Source organism: Haliaeetus albicilla, chromosome 3 (assembly GCF_947461875.1).
Source record: "Haliaeetus albicilla chromosome 3, bHalAlb1.1, whole genome shotgun sequence".
Classification (NCBI taxonomy): domain Eukaryota; kingdom Metazoa; phylum Chordata; class Aves; order Accipitriformes; family Accipitridae; genus Haliaeetus; species Haliaeetus albicilla.
In genome coordinates this window covers 54,881,574-54,902,986 of record NC_091485.1, presented here as the reverse complement: position 1 = coordinate 54,902,986, position 21,413 = coordinate 54,881,574, and the positions used below count along the sequence as shown (strand labels likewise).

Sequence of the window (21,413 nt, the reverse complement as noted above, 5' to 3'; positions counted from 1 at the left end):
TTGCTTTCCATACTTAACTTTGAGGCATTAGGCCAGATAACGTCTGAAAATTCATTTATGCTGATGAAGAAGAGATGCATCTCATTAGACTACAGGAGGTTCTGATGGTAGTTCTTTCTCAGAATATGCAGTATTTATACGATGGCAAGTATTAATCATGACGCAGATTAGCATTCGTGCTACTTCTGTGCTGTGTTGGTAGATGCCCTCTGGAGCCATATAATTCTCTTATGATTTAACTAATTCTAGATCTTGTTGTCAGGGTATAAAAGAGAATTGCTTGTGATTGCTTCTGTCCTTTCCTGCTGCCTTCTTTCTCTTTCCCAAAATATTGGTAAATATTTTGAGCTATGGGTAAGAGAGGTACTGAAATCTCATGTTATTCAAGGACACGCTCACACCTTTTGAAATGTGCGCTTCTGGGCATGAATATAGTAGAAGAAATAGCGTGAAACCAGATTTATGAAACTAAATGTTTCCACTTGTAAACTTCTATAGCTGAAAGAAAAGTATCTTAATGTAGGGGACAGATAAATGTACTGGGTGGTGGGCTTTTTTTAATGGTCTGGGAAGAACCAAGTTTCTCATCAGTTGGTTAAATTGCTTAAATGTGGTATATTGTAATCTAAGAGAGGCAGCTAAAGGTATTCATCTGGGAGACTGCTGCAGAGAAGACTAGTTACCATGTATCTGTCTTTCAGATTTGTAGCTCTGGAAGAAAGTATTTGATTTTATACCAGTTTAAGTTGTTTTTTTCATTCTTTAAAAGCTGTATTCTCCCTTAAGTGCAAGGAAACTTTTAGTTGTTACCAGTAAAGAACATGTTTAGAAGTTCAGAAAGAACATGTCTTTCTAAACAAGTTTAGAAAGAACATAGCTGCACTTCCTGAGGAGCAGCGAATGGATGGGCCTTACAAATGTTTCTCAGTAAACAGAGGTAAATATTTTGTGAAATCACTCAAATTCACAGGTCTGTAGTTTTGAGATTTGTTTCAATGCAAGGGGGAACAGGAACTTGGAAAAAGTGAGGTTGTAACTGTTGCATAGTTGCTGCAACATTAATATACAACCAAATCTAAGAGGGGGGAGAACAGGCTTGTGACATATGGGTAAAGTACAGGATGAAGCAATTGAGCAAAGTGGTACTACCTTAGTAGTATAAAGATGCTATACAAGTTTTGGTAAAACTTTAAAAAGGAGAAAAAGGCGGTGGGGGGATAACCCATAATTAGAAGCTTTTCCAGCATATCAGGTCATAATGATGCATTCATGTGACATGTAGCATGCTGATTTTTTTCTTTTTGATTGATCTTGTTTGCAGTTCTTTACCTTCAGAATTGAAAGATAAGAATAGTTTAATTGATGAGGCAGTGAATTTGATAATTGATTTCTCAGGTAGATGGGAGATATTTACATGAGTATACTTAGGAATGGAATAATGGACTTCTGTTGCTTTTTTGTTCATTTCAAAAATCCAGAATTTTAGAGGGAAACTGTTTTTTAAATGTCAGAAGTCAAGAGATCTTCCTATCTTTAATTCTATGAGCGGTGTTGTGTTCTTAAAATATTATGGAAGCTCTTAATAAACTGTCCACGTTGATTGCCATGTATATATTACTGCTAAACTTCAGGAAAATATCTGTTTCTTTCTTCCCTTACTCTGTCAGGAACAATAATGCTTTTTTGTGTGTGTGTTTGAGGGCATGCTCAGCTTGCGACAAGCTGGATATATCTTTACTTTGAAGTTCAGCATTCATGGGAACTCTAAAATAACTTAACAGTTACAAGTTCATTTTTTTGCATTTATATATTTATATATTTGTAGTATTGCTGTCTTAGACTTTGTATTTCTGTATTTGTAGGATGGAACAAAGTTTATTTCTATTGGAGCTCTGTATTCTGAGCTTGTGGCTGTTAGCAGTAAAGGAGAACTCTACCAATGGAAGTGGAGTGAATCAGAGCCTTACAGAAATGCACAGGTACTGTACATCTTTAAATGCTTACTTTCAGAATGATTTATATGTTTTGAATATCTAAAATATTTTTTTGTTTCCAAAGAATCCTTCACTGCATCATCCACGAGCCATGTTCTTGGGATTAACCAATGAAAAGATAGTGCTTCTTTCTGCAAATAGTATTAGAGCAACTGTTGCCACTGAAAATAACAAGGTATGAGATGTATGCTGGTTGCTGAATTTGACGAAGCTGGGTTTTTTTCAGTTACTTGCAGTATATTATAGAGAAGTTGATTCTTCAGCTTCATCAGTAGTAGAAAGTAGTTAATTCATTTGTTTATTCCACTTTTTTTCTCTATATAGATGTAAAAACAAAACAGAAACCCAACTGGTGTTCTGTAAAAATGCAAAAAGGTAAAAAACAACAACAACAAAAAAAAACCCCAAACAAAACAAAACCCCAAACCTGACAGATTTACAGCTGAAACAGTGAAAAAATACCTGTTTTACCTGAGTATCTGAAATACTTGACTTTTTGCTATTACAGTAGAAGCTGACACTAGTTTAAGAATAGGGAAGCTTACTAATGTTCAGTATATATTTGCTAGAAAAACTAAGGACATTGAAGCTTTCAGTGCGGTAAAGTAAGTTATCTAAATATGCTTTTCTGCCCAGTTAAGGGTGAACTTGAAACTGATTTGGTAAAGTATATGCAATTGTTGGAATTATTTTTTATGACACCTCTCTATTTTTTTTTTTTTTTTTTTTTACTTTTTTGTTTTTGTTTGAGACTGGAAATGGGGGGGAGGAGGGATCCTGAAAAGCTCTTTTCTGGGGAAAGAAAAGGTGGTAGAGGATAAAATCCCAAAGGGAATAATTTTTTTGATTGTTTTTGGTTTTGGTTTTTTTTCCCCTTTTAAAACCAGTAAATATTACATTAAAGGTGCAACTTTTCTTTTTCTTTTTTTTCCCCCGCCCTTCTCTGTTCCTTTCTTCCCTTCTCCCTTAGGTTGCTACGTGGGTAGATGAAACATTAAGCTCCGTAGCTTCTAAATTAGAACACACTGCACAGACATACTCAGAGCTTCAGGGAGAACGGATTGTTTCTTTACATTGTTGTGCTCTTTACACATGTGCTCAACTAGAGAACAACTTGTATTGGTGGTAAGTAAATACTGTGTTTATATACAACAGTGTAGATCCACTGGATGTCTTCATGTCTTTGGTTCTGAGAAGCATTGCAAAACTACTGGACCACAGGTGTTGAGCTCTGTAACTCTGCACTTGAGCTTAGGTTCCCTTTTTAAATTATATTTATTCTATTCTTTAATGCCTAAAGCTTTTGAATCCAATTATAACATCTTTAAGAGAATAAAGTTACTCTTTTAGGAGATGTGTATAAGTGCTTTAGCATTCAGATATATCAGTACTACACAGTATCAGAGAATAAACTTCTTTATGTCTTTTAGGCCTTTTTCAGGTTATAAGTGTGGAACAAACTTACCACATATGAGCTCCACAGTCTTTTGTCACTGTTAGAAAATTTGATCTGTTAGTTTGTGGTCCAAATCTTAAAGAAAGGAGAAGTAACATCAGATGCTCCCTCTGGAGCTTGTTGTTAAATTATAACACTTTTAAACATTGTAAAATACGAAATGTTAGTTAAAATATTTTAACTAACAATTTGATAATTAAGAAGCCTATGTTTTTAAAAAACAAAACAAAACAAAACCCCAAACCCCCTAAACTAAAAAAGGCCCCAAACCCTCAAAAATAACACTCCCAGAAGAGCTCTGAAATTAATTTCTAATTTGAGCGAATTCATTGAAGATTACTAATGCATTGTCAGCATGCATTATTTCTTGTCAGTGTGTCAGGAGTTGTTGCGTTACATATCATGCCCGAAGCTGAAGTAGCTTTTAGGCACGCATGAGTTAAATACTTGATGATGAGTTAGAAATCAGAGCATTGAAAACTGATTCCTGAAACAGCTTTCTCATTAAATTCTGATAACTCTCTGGAAGATATTTAAGTAGAATTGCATCTTAAACACAGACGTATTTTATTTTAACTTCTAGTCCCAAATCTCAAAATTGCAACGCTCTGATTCTTGGCCCTTTTGATATGTCACAGCTGACATACCTCAGTTAGAGTAATTACTCTTAGCATAGAAACTAATAAGCCATAACACTGGAGATATGTGGCTATTAGAACCTGCCATCTTTACTGCTTTTGGAATAATCGGTGCAATGTATGAAAAGACTTATTAGCATTTATATGTAATCTCTGAAAGCAATTTATTTAGTAACCGACATGTCCTTTTTGGGAGGGGTTAAATGTCAGCAGTGGTGATTTTATGTTAATCAGATTGATGTAGACAGAAGCTTCTGTTACTATTGGTATCTTTAGTTACAATGGTCTGTAGTACACTAGACAGGATTTCAATTTCCAGTGTTGCACAGGACTGATGCTTTTTATGTTTTCCTTAATGTGAAGGTTTTCAAATAAAAGCATCTAACTCTATAACCCACTGACTAAAACATGAAGTATCAAAATAATAAGCATGCTTAGCTGTGTATGTAGGCGTTATTTTCAGCTAAACTGAGTGGATCCAATTATGAAAGAATTGTCCTTTTTTCCCCTCTTGCAGCTTAAGTCTGTCTTAAGGGTCCTAGACTCCTTCAGCTGTGTCCGCAGAGAGAAAGTGAGGCTTTTAGAATGTAAAAACAAAAAAGCTTATCCTCTTCCCCAGCAACTGCAAATTTTGGAAATTATCACTAGTCATGGGAAAGATATCCTCAAGTTCAGAGGGGACAACCCACGACTTTAAAGCTGTGGCTGGACTGTACCGTCTGTGACAGAGGTCTTGCAGCATTTTGGACTAGAAGGAAAGCCATTTTGCAGTGACATATCTTACGTGCTCTCCCTCTTCCTCCTCCCACCAATAAATCGGCCAGTTGAGATGAATTTGGAAAGTGGAGGTGAATATAGAAAAAGATGTCATTTCTACAGTGCTTTGAAATTTTGGAGAAGGTGGCACACAGACTTGTATGTTTGATGACTACATTAAGCAGAAGGAATAAACTTTTCAAAGTTATAAACAAAATATTTCTTTCATAGCCTTTTAAAAAATAATATGCGTTTTTCCACAGGGGTGTAGTTCCTTTCAGCCAAAGGAAGAAAATGCTAGAAAAGGCCAGAGCAAAAAATAAAAAGCCGAAGTCTAGTGCTGGTATCTCCTCTATGCCAAATATAACCGTTGGAACACAGGCAAGTGCAACTGTCACAAGTGGCATTTTTACAGTGCTATATGATGAGCTTACAGCCTGCCCTTCAAAAAACCAGAATAAAACAAATTAGGTTCTGTTCTTGTTATGCACGAAAGTTCTATCAATAATATGGAATTAAAATAGCATGTTTTAATTATATGACTGTAAATTGATGTGTCCTGTTAGTATTGTTGTTGTTTTACTACTATAATTACTGCTGCAAACATGGAGGAACAAGCTGTACTCATACAAAATATTCTGTTATAACTTACCTACTGATTCTGTATTTTGAGAGAAAGTAATTGCATAAGTATGATTCTCAATAGAACACATAGCTTTGTAAATGATTTGTCATTTAAGTGCCTGCAGTATAAGAGTCTGAAATTGATTTATTTATGCAGTGAGAGAGGCCTTTGGTTTGAAGCCTTTACCAAAAAGGTTAATAGCTGATACAGAGCTGTAGGATTCTTTTTGTGATTAGTATTGGAACTAGTACGAGACAAAACAGCTCTTTCCCAGGGAGCACATTTCTTTCGGTTCCCAATCCATTCTAATCAACTCTGGGATGAGTCTTTATTATTGGATGAATTGTTCCTTCTGTGGTTGAGCATCTAAATATTACATATTAAACAGTTGCACTGCTAAAGCTGTTGGTTTCAGGTGTGAATTGCACAACAGCCTCTTTTTTCCTAGCAAAGTGCATAGTAAGTCATGCTGACTTTCCTCTTCATCTAGTTCTGTAAGTTTTCTTATTTTTTGACTACTACATATGTCACCAAGAAAATGCATGCATATATGATTTCCCTCAGTATAATCCATTGTTCTCATAGAAATAAATATTTCTGTCTGTAGGTGTGTTTAAGAAATAACCCCCTCTATCATGCTGGAGCAGTTGCTTTTTCAATCAGTGCTGGAATTCCTAAAGTGGGTGTGTTAATGGAATCTGTTTGGAACATGAATGACAGCTGTCGATTTCAGCTTCGGTCACCTGAGAGCTTGAAAAACATGGAGAAAGCTAGCAAAACTACTGAGGCAAAGTAAGTGTTGAGAACACACATGCATACACACAGAACATTTATTTGATATTCTCTTGGTGATTGATTAAAAATTGAAAAGAAGGAAGGTCACATTTTTATCAGTTTGAACTTTTTGCCTTTTTTATAAGATTCTAGCTTTCTTGTAAACTCTGCTAAATGTGCAGAAATTCTCACCACAGGAAAGGCATCTCAGTTGTGTGAAACCACTACGGAGATGTGAAATGCAGAAGGAGTATTAAATGAAGACTTTCCTGCAGTGTTCCATAAAGTTTCCAAGATTTTATACTTGGATAACTGAAAGTGGTTTTGTTACGGAACTAACTGTTTTCAGGCCCTTCTTCATGGCATTGAGACCCCTGTTTCAGCCCTTCCATAGTGTTAAAAAGTCATTGGGTCCACAATTGCCAGTTAAATGTTTCTTAAAATAGATTTAAACTGTTTCAAGAAAAGCTTGAAAAAGTTTAGCAGTTCTGGAGTTTCGGGTTACTGTATAATGCTAATAATTCTTCCTGTCTTCAAATGAAGCACACGGAAGGATGTTTATTTTCTGTAACATTGTATCTGTGCTCAGGTAATGTTATAATGCTAATCTCTGATTAAGCAGCATAGCACCATTCCCAACATCAGATATATAGCCTTGTCAGTTAGAATGGTGGTTTGCAAGTATGGAGTTATTTCATTAAAGTATTAAAGGAACGTGGCTGGGATCCACTGACACTTTGTCCATTGTCACGGAAAAGGTTGCACCTTTTTCTTTCTTCATTCTAAGTAACACCTTTTATTCTAGACCTGAAAGCAAACAGGAACCAGTGAAAACCGAGATGGGTCCTCCGCCATCCCCAGCTTCCACTTGTAGTGATGCATCTTCAATAGCAAGCAGTGCATCAATGCCATATAGTAAGTAATGTGTAGCTCATAGTAACATAAAATATTTGTGTAGATAAAAAGTTTTCATAAAGGCAGTTCTACAAAGATTCTGTACTAATTTCAGAATGCTTTTCAGTCTTTCAGTCTGAACTGCAATATATGTAAAGGCTTTTGTAATAGGCTTTAACACTGACAATTCACTATCTAAATTTAAATGTATTAGTATAAGCAGTGACTATTTGATGTAAGGTGTATCTAAGCAAGCATAACACTTAGTTCTCAGAATCAAAAGTATCTTTCAGGAGGTGATCAAGAGGAAGTCTGGAGATAAAGTTGTTTATGTTTTATTGCGATGTGATAGTGAGTTTCTTTACAGCCCAGAAGCTGGAACTTGTTTTGGAAAATTCCTTTTAAGATTAAGCTGTTCTTGCACAGCTTGCCTTGCAGGTGAACTTCCGTGCAAAAAGCAGTAGTTCGTCATCTATTACATAAAATGTCTAAAACTAGACATTCTTTACTAACATACAAAAGCAGTGAGAGAAGTTTTACTTAAAATTTGTACTTTTAAGTACAAGTTGTACTTAAAAACCTAAAAGGCTGCATTAGAATTCATGTAACTGATCTTTTCCTCCGTTAAACCTATACATTTATAAAGGGTTGATTACAAGGCCATCATTTGAAGAAATCTTCTCTCTGCTCCTCTTTCTTCTTGTTGTTCACATACTGCAGTTTTAAGAAGCATTCACCTAGAGAATCAAATGGCCTCATTCAGTGACTGAGAATCTTGTATGCTCAGATCTGCAGTACTAATTAATTTTACTAGTAGAGTTTTTTGCTACTGATTTCTTCTTTTTGCAGTTTTCAACTGTAATTTTTCACTGACTATAACTTTGCTTGAGTGTTTGAAGTTAACTTCACAGTTAGTTTAGAAGTTCTCTGCTTCTTCCTTTAAATATGTTGATAATATTAATTATACCGTATACTCAATTCAAGAGATTAAAGGTTCTTCTTGTCAGTGTTAATTTAGCCATGTTATGTATTTAAATTTGATCCTGAGTGTACTACAGTTACTGTTCAGATAATGTCTTTGCAGCAAATCTAACTGTACTGCAATTGCTATTAGCCCAAATAGCTATTTTCTGCCTCGTTTGCTACACTTCTAGATGTTTACCAAAAATTCAGACATAGTGGACAAGCAGACTTTTTGTAAGGGTGATATGAAGCACTGTAGCAGGCTGAGTGAAGGGTCTTAGAATGTCAGCCTTTTTACTTACAGCATGAATATCTGAGCCCTGCCAAAACAATTTCTTGTATTCTAATTATTTTTCTTAAATGTCCTTAAAAATTGCTTTGTTTATCAGATAGGCTTTATTAGTGCTAATTTCATGGAAAAACATGAAAGTGGTGTGGTATACTGTTTGGTGGCTCTCACTTTTAAAGTCATATTCTTGTTAACCTCTTGTTAATGTCTAGATTTGACTGTTGATAATCTTTTTGGGGGGAAAGGTTTGGTGTTTACTGACTGTTGCATTTGGATGCTTTGATTAAATATTTTAAGGGTTTTTTTGGTAATAACTTTTTTGTCTCAGAGCGACGACGATCTACTCCTGCCCCAAAAGAGGAGGAGAAAGTGAATGAAGAGCAGTGGTCTCTGAGGGAAGTTGTGTTTGTGGAAGACGTTAAAAATGTTCCCGTTGGCAAGGTTTGTCTAAAATACACTTTCGCACCATCTTTGGAGAGGAAGAAAAAAAAATGTTTTTCCTTTTAGATAAGCTAACTGTTTAAAAGAATCATAGTTTTGGGGATGCTTGAGAATGTTTCTGACTAGCGTGACTTTTGTTGCATTTTTATTTGTCCATAACACAATGATAGTAATAGACTGAATGTGTTGTGAATAAAACGTGATGAATCTTAAAAAATAACATTCTGGTACTTTAAGTTGGACCACAATATTAAGTAAAGCAGATGTGGTTTTATCCAAAAGATTATTTTTGGTGACTTGAACAATAGCTCCCACATGTCCAGTGAGATTGTGAAGAGTTACAGGTGTTGTTACTGACTTCTACATACACATCAGCTGAACATTTGGGCAAGTCTCATGTTCTGGCAACCAAAGAACAGAAATGTTTTGATTAGAAATTATGTGCTTCATTAATATGACTATGAAGTTATTTTATTTATTAATCCAGAAAATCTGATTGTTTGGTCCTTATAACTTTTTCATTTTCTCTCTAGCAAACCTTTGCTCTGACTAAGAGTGCTATAGAGGAAAATACTACGTTTCTCCTTTGACATTGTTGTGCAACATTAGGAGGGATTAGAACTGTCATCTAGACAGTTCTCTGCTATGCTTTTCAAAAATAAGAGCAACAGGAAAGCCAGTAAAGGTTTTCCACTGTATTGGGTCTGGCTGAGATGGAGTTAATTCTCCCCATAGCAGCCCTCATAGTGCTGTGCTCTGTATTGTTTGCTAGAAAGGTGTTCATAATGCACCAGTGTTTTGGCTACTGGTGAGCAGTGCTTGCACGGCATCAAGGCTGTCTCTCCAACATTCCCCCCCTGCCCCCCCTCACCGGCAGGCTGGGGCTGGGCAAGATCTTGGGAGGGGACATAGCCAGGACAGCTGACCCAAACTGACCAAATGGATATTCCATACAGTATGACGTCAGCTCAGCTATAAAAGCTAAGTAAAGGGAGATGGAAGGGAGGGCATTACGTTTGTCTTCTGGAGCAACCGCTACAAATACTGAAGCCCTGCTTCCCAGGAAGTGGCCGGACATCGCCTGCTGATGGAAAGTAGAGAATAAAATCTTTTTTTTTTTTTTCCTTAGCTTTTGCATGTGACCTTTGCTTTTGCTTTATTAAACTGTCCTTATCTCGATCTGTGAGCCTTCTGTTATGTTTTTCTCTCCCCTGTCCAGTTGAGGAGGGGGAGTTACAGAGCGGCTTTGGTGGGCATCTGGCACCCAGCCAGGGTCAACCTACCACGTCAACAAAATGAAAAAATTGGATTCTTTCTACTTGACTCATAGAAGATTAAAAAAAACCTGTTACCAGAAGAGGAAATAACTGTCCAACAGAAGGCAGTTGGATTTAGTCAGAGTTATTTTGCTTGCATCCCTAATAGGTTTACTTGTGCAGGTGTGGAAGATTTGCCTTGAGCAGTATCTTTGAAAGGATGAGGCTCACAATGAATTTTCATTATCAAGTTTAGATTATTTTTGCAAAAGTGGGTATGGAGCAACTTAATTCATTGAAACATTTCAGTTTCTGTAAATGAGGTTTTGAGATCTAGTTGAAGTTGCTGAAACCATTGTTTGCCTCTCATACCAGCATTGGGAAAGCCCTTGTTGTCCTTGTCTGTCCTTACTGTTTTAGATCCTAAAATTTTCAGGACAGAGACTGTTTTAATATTTCTGTATACAGTTGTAAAGATGTCTGTATGCTGTGTCAAGAAGAACTACTATGATAAATATAGAAGAGCTTGAATTTTTATATGTTGATATTTTCATGAAGTGCTAAAACCAGTAAGTGGGCTGTCTTCTGAATAGAGTTATTGCTGCTATTCTATTCTATACCAGTCATTTATGGCAAAGATGCCTTTTTTTTTTCTTCAGAAAGCAAGCTGTCCCTTTCAAGTGATGTATATGGTCGTTTACTTTTTTCCTTTTACAGTTTTGTAACACTTCAGAGTTTAGATAGGATCCAGCAGACAAAACCATAAAAAAATTTTTGCCTAGTGGTGCCCAGGTTAAAGACAAATACAGTTTATTCCTTGTTACATGTTCTGTTTGTAATTTGGATCAGTTGTGCAATTGTATGAAAAAGACTGGAGGCACCTCAATCTGCAGAAGGGTTACTCTTTGCAATGTTGTACAGGCTCAAGAATAGCTAATGTTGTTCATTGTTGAACAGTAATGTTTGTAATTTAGCTTATTGCGAGGTGAATTAAGCACAAAGAGGATTCGAATTCTGAACAATCTGACTGTTCTGCGCATAAATAATATTTGAATGTGTACAAAGGTTCAGTCCAGTCTGCAAAAACATAATCATACAGGTTTGGAGTCTTAAGATGACCTTCATCTGGTCTTCCATGGTCTTTTGTTTACTGAATGATGTTCCAGAAAGTCACATCTTTGATGTATTGGTATGGATGGGCTCAGTGGCATGTTCATCCTGCATGAGAATATACTATTCCTATGTAACCTGGGAATTTGTTACCTTTGGTGTTTCAGAAAATTGGAAAGGCTTTGAAGCACTGTTTGGAGTTTTAGTTACTTGATGTTACAAAGCATGGTGTCAACAGAGCAACACTTAGCTTCTGAGTGCTGTCATCACGTAAAATACGTGGTCATGGAGCATGTGAATATTGGGACATCTTTGAGAAATATGCACTGGTATTTGGTGGATTTTTTTGAGCACAACATGAAGTCAATTGCACTAAACTAATTGATTTGTGAGGCCAAAAATCTTGTCTTATGTAATGATTCAGGTGTGAAGTAGTAAAAGGAACAAAAAAATTATTTCCGCCCTTTTACCTGCAAGAGCATCTGAAATTTTGAACATTTATATTCTTTAGAATAAAGTGTGTTAGCCATGAGTGTCTGTCAAAATGTTTGCCACCTTGTAAAAAGATTTACATAAGTCTTTGTTTTATGCAAAAAAGAATTGTTCACTTAGGCTTTAGGAGGTAGACTTTAGAGATAGGAAAGGGGTCAGATTTACTGATGCTCAGCCTGTGTTCCTGAAGTAATTTTGTTAGTGGAAAATTTGTGTTTCTGTACTTTTGGATGTACACAACAACTTCATGATGTCTCCAAAAAGTGCTTGGTTAAAATCCTTCCAAGACCACTGTAGTGCTCTGTTTGTAGAAGGGTGGACAGGTAGATGGTGTCAAGTTCTAATATGCTTGTTTCTCTCTGGGCTCTTCCTGATCTTGGTATAGTAACAGCCCTCCCCTAAGTTGAGTGCTAAGATCTAAGGTGACTGCACGTGATTGTTCTGATACCAGTAGATTGCACAACCAGCATTTTACACACTGCTTCATAAAAGTGGATTGCGTGTGGTGCCAAAGCAACAAATGACCAGAGAGTGTGGCGAGAGTGCAAAAATTCTTACATCGGGGCAGTCTTGAAAGAAATGAAGAAAGCGGAAGTCTGCTAGATAAACTCTTGGATTTAGTCATCTTTCTCCTTGGAATATATTATCTTCCAATCTCATTTCAATTTAAATCCTTCGTAGGTTTGGAATAAAACTAAGCCTTTATTCTTCCAAGTCTGTCATTAGATGGAGGAGGTAATGATTATAAGATTATCCACCTAATGGAAGACTCATGGAATGAAACAGCCTGGCACTTGTCTCTTCTGTTGTCTGCATTGGTGAGAAATCTGATGGAGTCTTCAGTGTAGTTTAGAAAAGAAATGGGCTGAAATAAGCCTTTGTTACTGTCGCAAAATGGAGTAGTTTAGACCACTTAATCACCTCAAATGGTATTGGTAAAAAAATTATTTAGTAGGATTTTATGTATAAGCACAACTTCACAGAACTTGATGGCAAGGTTCACTCTGTTACTTAATACATGGATGAAATGCACGAAGGAAGATTTAAGTCGGAATCAAACTAAAATTATGTATGCAGAGACTGAAGATGCAGTAGGGTAAAAGAGAAACATACAAAGAAAAATCAAGTTAGAATTGATTTCTCGTGATTTGTACAGAGATTGGGAATGCAAAAAGGTAGGGGAGACCCTCTGGTTGAGTCACAAGGTTCAGAGGAGACCCCCTTGCTTTCTAAACTCCTGTTGGAGTCTAGGTGTGGCTGGATCAACTCCTAGTTTCCAACTTCGTCAATAGTTTATATCTAAAGAGATTGTGAGTATAATAGCAGCCTGAGATTCATTCACAGTTGAATAAAGTTCAAGACAGTAGTTTAAGTACAGATTTGAAAAACAATATTTGTAATATCCTTGCTATAGAATATTTAGGTTAGCGCACACACACATGCATAAAGACACTAAGATAGATATATATATACACACACACATAAGCGAGTAAAAGCGAGATACCTGTTAAAAATCCCCCTTGGGTTCAGTGAAAATGTTCATGTCAAATGCTTCAGCATGTTTCTCAGCAGGCGAAAGGTTGAGCCTCAAGGACCAGAGAGTAGCAGCCCAAGTCTTGTCGGCTTTTGGCAACAGACCTCCGATCTTCACAAACTTTTCAGTTTGTGAGCTCTGAGAGGCGTCTCACTCAGAGGGAGATACTGGTTGCAGCCTGCTGCGGTCCAGGAGAGCTCAAAGGGTCTCACTTAGTACCGCTGCTTATAGCTTTGGGAGATGATTGGCTTTAGTCGTTAGCAAATTACTGGAATTCCAGGTTTGCTGGTACCATTAGGCAGGAGTTATGTTTCAGATAAGGAAGGCTCTAGGGCTGTCAGAGAATGAGTTAAGATTCAGATACGGGATGCTCCAGGGTGGTTTGGAGAGGACTCAGATATGTCTCAAGGTTGTCAGGAGAGAACAAATTATCTCTACTCCCGTCCCTCGCCTTGGCTGGGAAGCAGGAGTCCTTGAAGCAGTCAGCACGACTCCCTGTCTTAGCCATGCAAGAGTTCCTGATACGGTCAAGGGATGCTTAACTGCCCAACTCATTACACTTATGCTAAGGCCTAGCGAGACTTCCCAAGTTTGTAGATCAGCCCAGAGAGGGGAGGGAATGCACCACCACGGTTACTGCTCACTGGTATCAGAGGAATAGAGGCTGGTTTTGTCCATCTCATGCACTTTGGGATATTCTACTTACCCACATCAGCTTTTGGATCCCCTCTTCTGGAATGGCTTAAATGGTATTTGGAACCACTGTTAGGACAAAAGGGTAGGGAACCTGGGCTGGAGCTGCTTATTTCTTTGTCAGCTGCAGTTCTTTTTGGTCCGAGGCTTTCCATTGGCAGTGTCCAAGGCCTCCCCAAACTGCTTCTGTTCATCAAAGTTATCCTCAATCAGGTGAGACTTCTGCGTATTACCAGTTTTGCAGTTCCTGTGCCCAGAAAGCTTATCAATCCAAATTTATGTTTCACAAAATCCCTAGGACTTGAGTAGTTTGTTCTTTAACTTGTACTTTGTATTGTGTTATTTCAGTCAGTCACTTGAACTTTTTTTTTTGTTTGATTTCTGTCTGAGATTGAAGCCTTCCCATGAGAAGGATAAGTTGAAAGAACTCAGGCTGGATATAGTCCCAGAAGAGTTACTTAATCCCTATCAGGAATCTGTTTTTAATCCTTCAAAGTTGAATATTTTAAAAGTTGTGTCAGTATTTCTTTGGAAATGCTCACTCTACTTTGAGAGTAGAGGTAGAAGCCTTTTCTGTGATGTTAAAATTTCTTCCACTGTAACAAGGAGATTTGATGAGAAATAAAAAAAAATATATTTTTCCCTGGTGGTCTGCTGCTGTGTCTTGAGAGGGAATATGGTGATTCTGGAGAGGGAAAGATTCTACAGGTTACCAGTGGATCCAAACAGGTTTGCTTCTGAAAGGCTCAAGTGCTAGTAGTTAACTTTGTTCTTTTTAGAGGCTACTCTGCCTATCGTTAATTTGATTTTAAATAAAGAACTGTAAGAGGGAACAGAGGAGGAGAAGTGGGGCTCAGGACCTGCCTCCATTTCCTTTTGAGGAAGGGACTTTCTTGAATGTTTTCTGTCAATCAGTGTGCTTTGGCATTGTGGTTTAAAGGAGTGTGGCAGTGGGTTGACAGTAAGGATAAAGGAGGTAACAAATATGTTCACCTTTCAGTTTATCAATTCATTTTTTTTCTTCCATTAAAAAGAAAGATCAGATCTCATTGTCCTGTGGTTGAAAAGGCTCTAAAAAGGTATTTTGCTTTTGGAAAAAAATCTTTAAACTTCCATTTTGTTGCTTGCTTTTTTTCATTCCTTTGGTTAATTTCTTTTAGTTTAGTCCTAATAAGGCAAACATTGTCTATGTAGTTCTGTAAAACGCTTGTTTCCAGTTGATGAAATTTTTGCCTTAGCAGTATGAACAGTGTAAGTACTTCTGTAGGCTAAAGCATCTAAATCCTTTAAGCTCTTGCATTTTATTTTTGTTTAGTGCATTTTTCAATGAATTCAGACTTACATAATTTCAATTAAAGGGGAGTGTTGATGTTGGGTTTTTATCTTGTTTTGTGCCAGCCCGTTATACCACATTTCTGCTTTGGAGCTTTTTGTGTTTCACTCAAGCTCCTAGTTGCAAGAGGTGAATTTCTTCTCAACCAAATATTAATTAACGTATTTTCCAGTTTTTAAAGATATATGACTTTCTTCTTGAACCACAAAATGGGAAAGAAAAAAAACATTTGGCATGTGGACTCTGAAAGAGTCACTGTAGAGTTCCAGCACTTTAAAAACTGTCAGCATTTCTTTCAACATATGAAAAGCGGTGTAAGTGAAAAGTGATGTAGGTGATAACACTAAGAGCAGCCAGAATGCATGTAGAAGAAAACTTATAATTATGAAGATAGGATATGTTAATTATTTGGGGACTGTGCCTTTTCTTAAGGCGTGTTTCTTCCCTCCACTCCTCCCTGCCCCCCGATATAAACTCGAAATGTCATAAACATCCAATGTCATAAACAAGATTTCATATGCCCTGCTAGACATTGACCCTTTAGAATCTTCTGGGTTTGGAAGCAGCCCAAATTTACAAAGCTTTTGTAGCAACATTTAGTTACTTAAAAAAAATAATAATAAAAATCCTACATGTCAGACTAAAAGCTGTGGTTGAACCATTGGCATGTGATTTCAGGCTTATGAGTTAGTCTGATTACCTTAAAAACATCTAAAAGTACCTTGATTAATTTTTTTTTTGACCAAATCATGATTTTTGTCTGGAGTGTTGTATTGCAAGTCTCAATAGAAATCTGTCTTTGTATTGTCTAGATCAGAGTTAATGTTCCTGAATCTTTTGACTAGGTCTGAATTTTGAAATTTTTGGGTAGTATTCTTATGGCCATCAGTGATGCTCTACTACTAGAATTAGGAACTCTGCTACTACAGTGAAGTTTCAGCATATGGGGAACAAGTGCTCTGACTCTATCCACAATACTCTTTGTAACAAAAAAAAAATCTGCTAATACTTTCATATTTGTCAATATATCCTTTTCTCTAGCATGCTTGATAGGCTGAACCTAGCTAGAGAAACTGGGAGAAACATGGAAATGCCTGGATTCTTATAACCTATAATATCTTGAAAATTTGAGAGTTGATTTTTATTGTCAGGGATGTTTTAGATAAAGTTGATTACATCTAGATCTTTAATACTGCTTTGTAAGCACTTTATGTGTAGAAACTACTGTGAAATTAGGGCCTAATCAAGATTGACAGTTGCTTGTATCTACTTTTGATCAAGACAGAGCATACCAAGATCTTATTTCTACTCAAAATTAAAACATTGTCTGTCCTTCCCCCTGCCCCCTTCCCTCTTAGCTTTGTTTTCCTTCTGAGAAAATTATGGTCTCAATTGGAAATGCAAAGGGCCTTGCAGTTTGGTGATAGCATAAGATGTTTCTATATCAAGGAAACCTATTTTGACAGTTCTGATTAAATATGCTCGGCAGCAACTCTCTAAAGAGAGGCTTACAGTCACAGAAATGACTGTGTCAGTGTGGGGTTGAGTAATTTCCATTTCATTGGGGGGCAGAGAAAGACACAGATTCATGAAGTATGTCTGGATAGACTTGTCTGTATCCTTCAGTCCTAAGGGACTGAGTGGAGAAATTTATCATCGAGTGTAAGGAACAGGTAATAGACCCATAAACCAACACTTCCTTTTTTCCACTGTGCACAGTCATCTTGAGGAATGAGTGCTAAGACTCTGCAACAGAGGCTTTAAAAATTCTTAAAAAAAAAAAAAAAAAGTGTTTCTTGTAGTACAAGAGCTATTGGGCACTTAAAGAAGTAAGAGGCTCAATGTAGATGTTTTTTGTTGAATTGTTAGCTAATGTTTGGAACTCATTGCTGCAAGAAGAGTGTTTACTTCCAAAAGTGATTGGACAAATTAATTAGAGAAGGGTCTACCCAGGCTATTAAGCATGAAGTTGTCCTGCTGTTTCCAGTAGGCAGAAGCTGAAAAGATACCAGGGAAGCATCAGTAGGAGCTTCTCTAGTCAGTTGGTGTTGGTTCCTTTGATCTCATTCAGCATGCCTATGAAGTCCTTAAGAAATCCAAGTTTTTAAGATTTCAGTAATTTTAGCAAAACAACAAGACTAATGACCAAGAGCTGTAGAATTTTATCACTGACTATCGTAAACTTTTTTCTTTTCCTGATAAAGGTCTGGTTTATTTTGAAACAAATCAACCTAAACAGTTTCTGTTCAAAGCATTTGGTAAAACTGTAATGTGTTCTGCTTATAGGTGCTAAAAGTGGATGGTGCTTATGTTGCTGTGAAATTTCCAGGCACCTCCAGTAATGCAAACTGTCAGAGCAGTTCTAATTCAGATCCTGATCCTTCTTCTCTTCTCCAAGACTGTAGGCTGCTCAGAATAGATGAACTGCAGGTATGTCTCTGTGAAACATTGAGAAAACAATTGGTATTTTGAAATGTCAGCACTGTGTGCTTAATTGCATCTTAAAATTTTACATATGTTTTCAGGTTGTAAAAACTGGTGGAACTCCAAAAGTTCCTGACTGTTTTCAAAGGACACCTAAAAAACTGTGTATTCCTGAAAAAACAGAGATCCTAGCAGTAAATGTAGATTCAAAAGGTAAGTAGGACTTACCCTGTAAGATACTCTGTTGGATCCTTTATTACCTGTCTCTCTTCCTAGTGGAAAACAACTACAGTCAAACTAACAAACAGTTGTTTCTATTGATATTAGTAATTCCTTAAAAGTGTTTTAGTTGGGAGTTCTTTTACTGGATGCCATCAGTAAAAGACATTAACTTTTTTCTTTGTCTATCTTTGAAGGAGTGCATGCTGTTCTGAAAACTGGGAACTGGGTTCGATACTGCATATTTGACCTTGCCACAGGAAAAGCTGAACAGGAAAATAATTTCCCTACTAGCAGCATTGCATTCCTGGGTCAGAATGAGAGAAGTGTTGCTATTTTTACAGCTGGACAGGTTTGTGGCTTTCTATCTCAATCATTTAACCTCATTGCACTTCACTTCCATCATCTTTGAATAGGATGGTATAGCCTTTTGTAAGGCTTTTCCAAAGATTGGCAAAGAAATAGTTCTTCAAAGGGGTTATGAAAGACTTGCTGCTACCATTAATATTTTGAAGGCTCAAGGGGAATTGCAATCTCACTTGAGCACTTTGAATAATCTTACTCAAATTCTACCTAGAATAACAAGTAAAAAAAGAGGGGGGGGAACTTGACAGAGTAGTTCCTGTGTTAGTGTAAACTTGTTATCTAGCTGTGTTTTGGAATTGGGTCAGGTGAAAATCCACTCTTGAGAATAAATGGAAATGTTAACAAAAAACCCAACTGTATTTGATACTAAAAATGATATATCAAGGTTTTGTGCAACTCTTCTACTTTCCAATGTTAAGTATCGTATTTTATCTGAATATAGAGGTTGGTTACACTGTGCAGGCATACATGAGAAGGGCTGAGAAAAAGTACCAAAACCATTTTGGTGACTTCCATAAACATGGTATACTTTGCTTTGGATAGTTGTAGGAAACATTTTTGGCAAAAGAACTGAATTTGAATGTTTCATTTCAATATATTCAACTTTCTTTGGAGCATTTAAGTAAGCTAAAAGTATAGGTACTATATGTTTCATTGGTAATGTTTTGTAATGAATATATATCATAAGATAATTTTAGTAGTATTTACTATGTTAAGCACACTTCAGGCATTTGAGAAAGGGCATCTGATATCTCATGCTGTGCCACTTGTAATGATAGGAGACAATGGCTTAAATGAGACTTTTAGGTAAACTGTTTTCATTGTTGGCAGTCAAGCAGAACTGGATCTCTTGGGAAGGATAATATTTATAAATTGTGGAGACTTAATGATAAAACTTTTTTCCCAAATGTAGGAATCTCCTATTATTCTTAGAGATGGAAATGGTACAATCTATCCAATGGCAAAAGATTGCATGGGTGGGATACGAGACCCTGACTGGCTTGATCTTCCACCTATTAGTAGTCTTGGAATGGGTGTTCATTCCTTAACAAATCTTCCTGCTAACTCGACCATCAAAAAGAAAGCTGCTATTATCATTATGGCTGTTGAGGTAAAATATTTTCTTTACTACAGAATTATGTGCTTTTTTTTTCTCTCTTGCTTTTATAAAGTTATGCTTAAAGCATCTTTGTGTTTAGATACCGATTTGTATTTTAACTATTTCAAAGACACTAATTTCAACAGAAGATTCTCTTGGAAACATGAAGGCACAAATGAATTTATGCAGTAAAGTGAAAGATCCGTTTTGGGGGTGCATGTCTTCTGTATCAGGCTTCTAACTAATAATGTTTTTTTAGGCATTACTTTTAAAATTGTTACCTTCTTATGTATACTACCAGTATACAATTTTATTTGTTTTATGGATGCACAGTTTTTCTGAGTGATCCAACAACTTTTCTTGTGAATGCAATGCTTTTTTACTTTTAATTTTTAAAAAATCTTATTTGGACCATACATTAGGAAATTATGAGAGTCAAGTGAAGATTCCCCCCCCCCCCCCCCCTTGAATCTCCTGTAGAGTTCTACTCATCTGTGGTGCTGTATGAATAGTTCCACTGCGAATTTATATATCATACTTGTATAAACCCATCAGTGATTTGGTGCAGTTTAGTTAGATCTGCTGTGTGCTATGCTGCCACCAGGAGGTATTGTGTACCTGTTAGTCAGATTGATTTCACAGTGGAGTATTCCATCACTGTGGAAAAGCTTGTTATATATGGGGTGAGCCTCCCAGACCTTCAACAGCTTCTATTCGTTCACTTCTCAGCATGTATATTGCTTTGTTCAAAACAAATATGTAAGAGCTAGTTAATGTAGACCCCTCCCATGTTACATGTGGCCATGAAATCGAAGTAATCTATCTTAAGAACCCAGCTATGAAGCCAAAGGCATACTTTTGTGGGCCTGATACTTCTGCTGCTTAAGCTTCTCCTTTCCTTTAACTTGTCTGTGCCTGAATGCATGCTGTCTTCTCTTTTTAACAGTGCTATAATTGAGATGATGCACATTCTCAACAGTTCCTGGACTGACTTCGAGCCAATGTCCTAGATTTAGACTTTTCTATTAATTTCAAAACTGGAAAACTAGAAGTACTTAGGAACTTGTATGTCTGCCATTTATATTTTGAATTATTAAAATATTCTATTCTTTTGAGTACAGAAACAAACTTTAATGCAGCACATTCTCCGATGTGACTATGAGGCTTGCAGACAATACCTGATGAATCTTGAACAAGCAGTTGTCTTGGATCAGAATCCACAAGTGCTGCAGACGTTCCTTGGCCATAGATGTGATGGAAACCGCAATATTCTGCATGCTTGTGTGTCTGTTTGCTTTCCAACCAGCAACAAAGAAACAAAAGAGGAAGAGGGTGAGCTCAACAATATAATGAAAATACTTTGAAAATAAACTTTTAATGTATTTTCAAGAACATTTGAAATAAAGGCTGCATTCTTCATATATGGGTATCTTAAAATTTAGCACCAAAAATGTGTCCTAAGCCTTTCAAAGGTGCTGAGACATCATTTTTATTACTCTCATAAGGATTTATAAGAATTTGATAGTTAAGAATACTAAGCTGTTTTTATTGATGGTAAAAGACAAACTTCACATCCACGTGTGAATTTTATATAAAACCAAGTATTTTTCCACCTTTATATCACTAGTATCCCTGTTATATCACAGTAAACTTTTAAGAGAAATGTTATTTAATATTTTTCAAGTGTTATAGTATATGTTAATGCATCCAATAAGAAATGCTACTTGCAGTTGACATGTGTGAAAGAATGACCTTCTGTTAATGCCAGTTACTGACACCAATTAAAAATGTCTATTAAATACTGTTATGTAAAAAGTATGCTAACAGAACAAGGTTGCTAAGCCAAGCACTCCAAAATTAGGAAATGCCAGAATTAAGTTTACCCATGTGCTATACATGGGTATGCGTTGTGAAATGGTCTTTAATTACACCGTCATACTATTTTTTCCACAGGACTACCTCATTCAGTGCACAAGATGGACGGTGCTCACCGAATGGGTAGCTATTCAATATTTCTTTTTATCCTCATCATTCAGTGTGTGGCCCCATTCCTTACT

At 36.6% G+C, this 21,413-nt stretch overlaps 1 protein-coding gene across 9 annotated transcripts in view; it reads left to right on the top strand.

Moving 5' to 3' along the window:
* Window positions 1-21,413, top strand: part of UBR5 (ubiquitin protein ligase E3 component n-recognin 5) — a 94,580-nt gene that overhangs the window by 39,444 nt on the left and 33,723 nt on the right. For 6 of the 9 annotated variants that reach the window (XM_069779810.1, XM_069779807.1, XM_009919017.2 and 3 more), the window contains exons 1-9: window positions 6,056-6,261; window positions 7,049-7,158; window positions 8,718-8,830; window positions 17,535-17,678; window positions 17,774-17,885; window positions 18,089-18,243; window positions 19,171-19,368; window positions 20,478-20,688; window positions 21,310-21,354. In XM_069779810.1, the coding sequence (XP_069635911.1) occupies window positions 6,161-6,261; window positions 7,049-7,158; window positions 8,718-8,830; window positions 17,535-17,678; window positions 17,774-17,885; window positions 18,089-18,243; window positions 19,171-19,368; window positions 20,478-20,688; window positions 21,310-21,354 (1,189 nt within the window). In that variant the 5' untranslated portion in view covers window positions 6,056-6,160. Of the gene's footprint in view, window positions 1-1,862; window positions 1,980-2,058; window positions 2,170-2,964; window positions 3,120-5,107; window positions 5,226-6,055; window positions 6,262-7,048; window positions 7,159-8,717; window positions 8,831-17,534; window positions 17,679-17,773; window positions 17,886-18,088; window positions 18,244-19,170; window positions 19,369-20,477; window positions 20,689-21,309; window positions 21,355-21,413 lie in introns of those variants that run through there. The other 3 variants (XM_069779813.1, XM_069779812.1, XM_069779809.1) reach the window with 2 other exon arrangements.